Source organism: Myotis davidii, unplaced genomic scaffold, assembly GCF_000327345.1.
Source record: "Myotis davidii unplaced genomic scaffold, ASM32734v1 scaffold930, whole genome shotgun sequence".
Classification (NCBI taxonomy): Eukaryota; Metazoa; Chordata; class Mammalia; order Chiroptera; family Vespertilionidae; genus Myotis; species Myotis davidii.
The window spans coordinates 1,514,668-1,523,772 of NW_006282518.1; the positions used below are offsets into that span (position 1 = coordinate 1,514,668).

The window sequence follows — 9,105 nt, forward strand, 5'->3', positions numbered from 1 at the left end:
CCGTCAGAGAGAGAGGTGTAAGAAGTAGAGTGTGAAAATTTTGAGGTTAGGTATGAGGGGATGTTTCTTGAGTGTAAAGTGCTAAATATAATATTGAATTGCCAAAGAAAGTTGTAGAGTCGTTCTCTCTAGAGGTTTTAAAAATAGATGCATCCCTTACTTCTGAGAGGGGTTGTGTGACCAGAGAGTAGAGGAAGAATAGATGAACTTAAATGTTAACCCCATTTGCTTTGTGCCAACAACCTGGGTCTAACATTGTTCAAGGGACACCTCCAGCCACCATTCTCAGGGCCCCCCTTCCTCACTGCCTGCCTTCACTTTACATTTTGAGTGCGCCGAACTCTCAACCTCCGAGTGCAATTAAATAATATTTATTTCTTTGCTTTCATCCCCAAGAGTAAACCTTTGAGCCTTGCAAATCCTGTTTTGGAACCTCCTTACTTGTTTGTAAATATTTTCTTATAATGATTTAATCGGGACAGATGGGAAAAACATTTACATCTGGATTTTCCTTGGTTACCAATGTGTTCTTTGCTATGACACAATGTAAATATGCTTCCTGGGCTGTTCATGGCGGGCCATGTTCTCCTGGTCTGCCTTGTGAGTTTCTGCCCAGAACAAGGAAACCCTTGCTGGGCAGGAAATTGGATCCCCTATGACTCTAGACCTTTCTTGGTGGAGCTTTAATTCTCAGTAGATATTAAATATTCCCTGGACATTTGGATAGCATCCCGCCACATCCCTGTAAACTGCAGAAAAGCTATGCTTCTAGATCCTTTGTTTAATGGGATAAATTGGAAGGGATGGACAGTTACATTATTCCCACTGTCAAAATGTTTTTATTTGGTTTTAATCCTCACTTGAGGATATTTTTTCCATTGATTTTTAGAGAGAGTGGGGGAAAGAGAGAGAAATATCGATGTGAGAGAAACATTGATTGGTTGCCTTCTGCACACCCCGACCAGGGCCCAGGCTGGGGAGGAGCCTGCAACCAAGGTACATGCCCTAGACTGGAATCGAACCCAGCGCCTTTCAGTCCCCAGGCCGATGCTCTATCCACTGAGCCAAACTGGCTAGGGCTTTATTTCAATTTAAATATACCCGGGGACAAGCAGAATTTTTTCTTCATCTGATTTTACCTTTGGCTCTATTATCAGACACATGTATATGGGTGGGATGTGCAGTGTTTCATAGACTGTTTTCTTCAGGTTGTTGATTTTTTTTTCAGCCATAGGTTTCATCCAAGTGAAACTAAATCTGGATTGATTGTCTCCCACAGGTAATACAGGGGACGACAACTTTGTTGCCTCAATGGGACAAATGTGTAAACTTTATCGAAAGTGCCCTCCCTTATGTTGTTGGGAAAATGTTTGTGGATGTGCACTTCCAGGAAGATAAGAAGGAGATGGTAAGTGCTGCTCCCCAACTCAAAGCCAATGGCAGCTAACCAGATCTGACAGGGATATGGCCAACAGGCTGCTATCAGTTTCATATTGACTAAAAACTCAAACACAGAATGTTATCATGAAAATGAAGAAAATTTAGTACTGAGAAAAGTATGAAATCAAGCCACATAGAGTCAGAATTTCCCTTGGAGAAATTAAATGTGTGAAGTCTATGCTTAGGAAAAAAAGGGCCTAGATAATTTTATGATTGGATATTTGAACTGTTGTAATTACAAAAGGTAGGGTTTTTTTTTTCCAGTCAGGACTCTCTGTTTTAGAGATGAGGAAGCCAGAGACCCAGAGATGGAGTGATTTGCAATATACTTAACAATTTTATTTAACAATTTTTAAGTGACTTAAAAATAAGATGCAGTTTTTTTTTTCTTCTCTCCTTATACTGTTTTCTAAAAAATAAAGGGGTGTGACACTTATCTCACAGAAAACACGTTGTGTCTATTTTTTTCATAAACTTAAAAAGAAACCCTTTATTTTGGAAATTTCTAAACATATGAAAGTGGAAAGAACTGTGTAATGAATTTCTAGGTACCTATGGTCCCTGGCTGTTTGTAATTGATGCACTGGCATTAATGGCCCAGCCAAATACATTTAATAAGTGGTGAGGTTTAGTTTCATTCATTCAGTCAAAAAAGATTTATTGAACACCTGTTATATGCTGAATATAGACACTGTTCTAGGCCATGGGATACATAAGAAAACAAAGCAGACCTCACTGAGTTGACATCCAAATGGAAGGGGGGTAGACAATAGAAAACACAATGTATAAATTAGCAGGTGTGTTAGAAGATGACAATAACTCTGGAAAAATGAGAAAGGAGCTAGGGTAAAGAGGAATCAGGCATGCTAGAAAGTATGGGTGTATGGATTGTGTTGTAGGATTAAATAGGATGGTCAAGGAAAACCTCACTATGAAGATGACATTTGTCACAGATGTGGAGGAGGTGAGAAATTAGGTATGGCAACTATCTGGGGGAACAGTGTTCTAGTCAGAAGGAACAGCAAAAGCCATAAGGCAGGGATGTGCCTGGAGAGATATAGGAATAGCAGGGAGGTCCACAAGACTGGAGTGGGAGGAATGAAGGTGAGAGAAATAGACTCTGAGGTCAGAGCAGTAATAGGGATGGTGGCATTTTGTAAGGCCTGTAGGTCATTGTAAGAATGTTGGCTCTACCCTGAGTGAAGTGGAGATGGAATGCAGGCTTTTAAGCAGAGGCCTGATGTCACCTGACTTATGTTGAGAGGATCACCCTGGCGGTTTTGTTCAGAAGAGACTATAGGGCAGTGATGGCGAACCTATGACACGTGTGTCAGAGGTGACACGTGAACTCATTTTTTTTGGTTGATTTTTCTTTGTTAAATGGAATTTAAATATATAAAATAATTATCAAAAATACAAATCTTTGTTTTACTATGGTTGCAAAGATCAAAAAATTTCTATATGTGACACAACACCAGAGTTAAGTTAGGGTTTTTCAAAATGCTGACACGCCGAGCTCAAAAGGTTCGCCATCACTGCTATAGGGCATCAAGGTTAGAAGCAGGGAGGAGTTAGGAGACTGCTGGAGGCACTAGGCCAGAGATGAAAGTGGCTTGAACTAGGTGGTAGCAGTAGGAGTGTGAGAAGGGGGTGGATTCTGAATATATTCAGAAGTGTAGAGTTGATTGCTGACAGATTGGATGAGGGATCTGAGAGTAAGAGCTTTGAGTCTGATTAAGTGGAAGTATGGAGTTGTTAATTGATAAGGGGAATACTGTGGGAAGGCCAGGTTTGGAAGAGGAGATCAGGAGTTTAGTTTTGGCCCTGTCAAATTTGAGATTTATTAGACTTCCAAGTGAAGATGTCAAGGAGGCAGAAGGGTATATACATTTTGAGTTTAGGACAGTATTTGAAGGTTGGTGGGGAGAGGAGAAGGTGTGAAATAGTTGTCCAGGGGAGTGGGAGAATGAGAAAACTGAGGAAATGCAGTATGGCTGCCTGGAGGCAGTAAAGGTCAAGGTGAGTTTGAAGGTCATACATTTAAAGAGATTCCTTACCTTGGCAGTGTGTTCTTGTTCATCTGTTTCAGCTGCATTGGAGGAAGCTGTGTATTGTTTTAATATATTTTTTTATTGATTTTAGAGAGGAAGGGAGAGGGAGAGAGAGATAGAAACATCAATGACGAGAGAGAATCACTGATTGGCTGCCTCCTGCACGCCCCATACTGGGGATTGAGCCCGCAACCTGGGCATGTGCTCTTGACTGGAATTGAACCTGGGACCCTTCAGTCCTCAAGCCGACGCTCTATCCACTGAACCAAACAGGCTAGGGCTGTGAAGAAATATTTATTACAAATGGCATGAAGCAAAATATCTAGGCAAGATTAACTAATGTAAGGGAGGAAAAAATGATTTTCCCTCTATCCTTTTAGGTTCTTGGCTAAGATCTCCCATAATCAAAGACCAGTTAATAGGAGAAAAATAAACAGAAGTTTAGTAGCATGTACACCTCTTGTATACTAGTACATGGGAGAGACCCAGAAATATTAAGTCCCGGAAATAGCCCAAAGCACCACCTTAAATACCATCCCCAACTAAAGACAAAAGATGTTGGAGTGGGAGGGGCAGTTATGGGAGGCGACCAGGAAAAGCACAGTAAAGGAAGGTAAGGTTGTTGTGCCTTCTCTAGTGATAAGGGTTTCTGGAGACTTAGTCATCCTTTTCTTCCTGGTACACAGAGAAGGACACCCTTATAATGGAGGTTTTTGTTGCAGATGTTAATTTCTCTCACAAAAAAGGTAACTTCTCTCTTTTTAGAGCTTCTCTTATGTCTGGGGCCTCTCAAAACTAATCAGCCCCAAATAATCACTCTGACAAAGAGGCATATTTTGGGGTGGTATATTTCACTCCCCTTCCTTAATAACAGTACATTATAGTCAACCATATACAAATATATGAGCAGCTTGGATGCAGGTTGAATTTAAAGGCAAACAGCAGCTTGAATTTAGAGGCAAAGAGAAAAGAAAGTCTGTTACGCTATTTCACATGGTTGGTATTATGGGCTGCTACATGATAATACCAACTGGTTGGTATTATGTGTTGATATGTAATGCATAACTATGTATTATGTGTTGAAGTTCGTTTTGGAATGCCATAAATCTAAATACATTTACCTGGATTTTTGATGTCTTTTGATACTTTGGAGAATTAAGCCATGTTTGAGATTTTATATTTGAACTTACAAGTCCTCTTCTTGCAAATAATTCCACTGAAGAATTAATGTCTTATTTCAAAATACTCAATATTCCCATTGTGTGCTTTCTTTCACTCCTTGGTTGGAGTAAATGGGTTGAAATTTATCAGATAATCACAGTGGTAACATAACCTCTTGGAAGGATATAAAAACAATTAAGGGACAATGGGGGTGTTTTTTTATATATAGTGGGACTTTTTTGGCAGTAGAAGAATTTTAAGTAATATGAAAGGTATGTGGATTAATTTGTTTTTCTCAGTTTTGGTGTGAAAGTTCCATTTTCATGTGTTAGAGTGTGACATTCTAAAACAAAGTAGATTTTGGCATTCCTAACCCCCCCCCTCTTATTTTGATGTACATGGCCATGGAGGTAGTGTGATAGTTAACATAAATACTCATCTATTATGCATAAATTTATTTGTATCCCTTACGCTGAAGCTGTTTGCCTCAGGGAAAACTTAAATTGGAAACTTACATGAGAAATATCTGGCTTTTTATACCCTGCTACAGGGCTCCCATCCAAGAACTACCTGGAAGTACTGATTTATTTACATGAAAAATATTTTTTATTATTAGCTACAGCCCAAAGGAAAACAGAAAGATCCCCAATGGGACAAATTCCACAGACTCTAACTTAGAAGGAAGGCTGCCTTTGTTTTATTTACAAAAATCTGTTGTTAAGCAAATGAACACAGTCAGAAGGTTAAACTTCAGGTACTTCTCGAACTCTGATTTGTACAGGAATCACAGGAGGATCTCATTGCATTTAACAAGGATCTTTTTAACTTGGGTCTGGGGTAAGACCCAAGAATTTGCATCACAAGCTCCCAAGTGACGCTGATGTTGCAATCCTAGGGATCATACTTGGAGTAGCAAGGCTTTCACATCATTCATTTGCAGTTAACCACTAAAAAACCCTGTCCTGGTGATTCATGTGAGCAGGGCAGGCTGCTGAGTTGGACAGCAGTACTTCATTTATGAAAGTCCATTGCATTAATACAAGGAACCTCTTCAGTTTTCAGATCATTGAAACTTTTCCCTGGTTCAAATTGGTTTAAATGGACTGTCCCAAACCCTGTGTGAGGGCCTCCAGGCCCCCACACCCCCAAATATCTAGTTTTCCTTTGAAAACTGGTACCTAGGTTTCTCCAAGGGACTTCCTGTTTCTCAGTATTTCTGTTTCTATAGCCTCTTAATGACAGGGTTGCTTCTGGTTGGCACCCTTTATCATATAGTTTGGGAGAGAGCATTTCAACAAGTAATTAATATAAAAGTTATTAGTGTTATTGTTTATATACTTCATTTCATACTAAGTCTTTGAAACCCCATATGTATTTTATACTTGTAGCACATCTCAGTTTGGATTAGCCACATTTCAATTGCCATGTATGGCTGTTATATTGGACATGTAGTTACCATATTGAACAGTGACCATCTAAAGAATTGTAGAGGGATCTTGTGAGTTCAGTGTAGCAGAGCTCAGTCCCTGGGTGAGCAGGTGCTAGTAGCCAGGACTGGGAAGGTGAGGTCCTTGGTTCCTGACCTGCTAGGTTTCATGGAGGACTCTAACATCATCAGAGAAGGACTCAAACAATGCCGGGATTCAAGGCCTGGGAATAGGAGTGGGAGCCAAGCTGCTACTTGATGAGGATGTTTCAGGTTCTCTGGCATACCAGCTTAGAGGAGGAGAGGAATTCCAGACCCTACTCTGATGTAAGCATCTTGGAGGCTTGGTTCTTGTTGGATCAGGGACTGGGTTGGGTGGAGTCTGCAAGTTAAAAGATGTTTAGTGTCTGGGGACTCAATCAAAAGCCAGAGGATCCAAGCTCAAATATCCTCACAGTCAGTTAGGAACGTTAACTAACATACATGAGTAAAGCTGGCTGGGTATCAGCAAAAACCAGGGCAAGTCCAGTGATGAATGGTAATTGTCTCTGGGGCTTGGTGTCTGGGACACAATAGTGGTGGAGAGGCATGCATGTGCTACCCACAGTCCAGCTCTGGCTGTCTTCATGCACATGCCCATCAAGGGTTGAAAGGATTCTGGAGTGTTTTTTTATTTTTTTTTTAGAAAAGTCAGAAATATGGATTTTTATGTGAAAACTCCCACATTTAAATCTTGGTCAATACTTTGGAAGCCAAACTTAATATATCCTGGGGAATACAATGTTGTGCTTTCAAACACTAATATTCTCTCCGCAGTCTTCAGAACTCCAAATCAGGACCTTGTATGTCAGAGAACTTCTTTAACATTTTGTTATTTAGTTGAAGATCATGCATAACTTTAAAATATAGCATATTAGCTGAATATTTAGCACATTGTGTGGAAAGTTATACACAGGGTATGAAAGTGGGACTCCTTTAGTGAATCCACGATGCATTGTCACTGTAAATAGAGATGTTGCTCCAGTGCCACTGTGACACACCCTGTTCTGTATGTTCATGACCTCTACATGACTGGAGAGAGGATTAGGGAGGGGTATGTGTGTACATGGGGGGAAGAGGGATTTCTAAAGTTATTACTTGTAATTTTCCTCTTCTATTTCCTTTTTATTATTGAGAATTGATATCTGTAATACGTGAATAAATGCTCCCACATAGATATCCACATCCATGGAGGGCAGGTGAAGATTCCAGTGATGGCTGGGAAGGGATGGTCTCCAGGGGTCTAGTGTGACTGTGATGGTCAGGCTATAATTTTAAAAAATATGGCAGTGGCAATAAAGTAGTTAACTTTTACTGAGGTTTAACTGAATGTCTGGCACTCTTCTAAGTGCTTTCCATATGTTAACTCATTCAATGCTCACAATGGACCTATAACTGCTATTACTGCCTCCATTTTCCAGATGAGGAAACGAAGGTTCAGAGAGTAAATTTCCCAAGAACATACAGCCTAAAAATGATTTTTGTAGGTTTTAAGCCCAGATGATCTAGCTTTAAGCCAGTGCTCTATTCCCTTGCTTCTCTCGAAACAAAACACTAGAATTTTCACCATTTTCATGACTGGCATGGAGAGACCTGTCATAATGAGAAGACTCAGCAGCTTTTTAAATAATTAATTCACCTTTATCGGGATATTACTTATTCATATATTAATATATTATAAAAAGAAAAGACACATTTTTCTATTTCTTAGTATTTTAGAAATAGGAAATAGTTGGAATAGATTTTGCTTCTAGTATTTCAATATTTTAAAGACAAATACAGTTGAAATTTTAATCAATTCAAGTCTAACCAGTGGACATTGCATTTTTATGTTCCATAATTTTCAGAAGAAACATTAAGAAATAAGTTGGATATCAGAAAATTCATCTAAGAGCAACTTTCTAGGTATATTTTTGGCTCAGTCCACACACTGAGTTCAATTTCCAGTATTTTCTACATATATCATTCTGAGGAGTGATCCTTGATATTTGGCATGGTGACCTAAGGCTCTGTAAGATTTTTCATCAAAAAGTCTTTTTAAAATGTTTACCATTCTTTACTAAGGCAAATGTGAAATTGTCCAAGAACAATTTTCTATTAAGTGTTGAAGCAAAAAACAACAACAAACAATCCACAGACAATCTTTCTGCTTTAACTGTCATTTCTAGAAAATTCAGTGAAATTGGAGCTCCCATTTAAACATTTTCACTGAAGCAAGTTATTAAACCATATCATTTTATTTCACGATAGTGTCCCAAACTACTTATCTTTATTCATATACTCAATTCAGCCAATAGGTATTTTTTTCTTCTTCTTTTTTGTTTTTTGTTTTTTGCTGTTCCCTCAAATTTTCTGTGTTTTTGTTACAGGGTGAACCCTATTAAAGAAAAAATATTCTGATACTTGTTAAAATGCTAAGGAAGACTTTATTCAGGACTATTGCAAAAGGTGTGAAGACTCTCACAGTAGGGGAGAGAGATTGGATTAAACAGCTGGGGATTTATGGCCAACCAGCATATTGAGGGGATCAATGGATGGAAAATTACTAAGAGGAGACATCAAGGATCAGGGGACTTTTGCTGAAGGCAGGCCAGAGTGCTCAGCTAGCAAGGGGGGCAGGTTTTGAGGAGTTTGACCAAATAGATATGTATGCTGCTCAATTATAAAGGGTGGAGGATTCTCTCTAAACTGACTTAATCAGGATTCTTGCTAAAAACTGGGCTGTGCAGGCCTGGCAAGGACAGGATGGAGGCCAAGGTCAAGGCCTATTAAAGAAGAGGGCTTAGCCCTAGCTGGTTTGGCTCAATGGATAGAGCATCGGCCTGTGGACTGAAGGGTCCCCGGTTCAATTTCAGTCAAGGGCACATGCCCGGGTTGCGGGTTCGATCCCCACTAGGGGGTGTGCAACAGGCAGCCGATCAGTGATTCTCTCTCATCACCGATGTTTCTTTTTCTCTCTCCCACCGCCAGCCCCTCTGGTGCCGGCAT

The 9,105-nt window shown here is 39.7% G+C and overlaps 1 protein-coding gene across 1 annotated transcript in view; it reads left to right on the forward strand.

Annotated features, from left to right (window-relative positions):
* The window catches only part of PHEX (phosphate regulating endopeptidase homolog, X-linked), a 201,391-nt gene that overhangs the window by 70,559 nt on the left and 121,727 nt on the right, over window positions 1-9,105 (forward strand). The window contains exon 11 of the mRNA XM_006752997.2: window positions 1,280-1,408. Coding sequence (XP_006753060.1) covers window positions 1,280-1,408 — 129 coding nt within the window. The remainder of the gene's footprint in view (window positions 1-1,279; window positions 1,409-9,105) is intronic.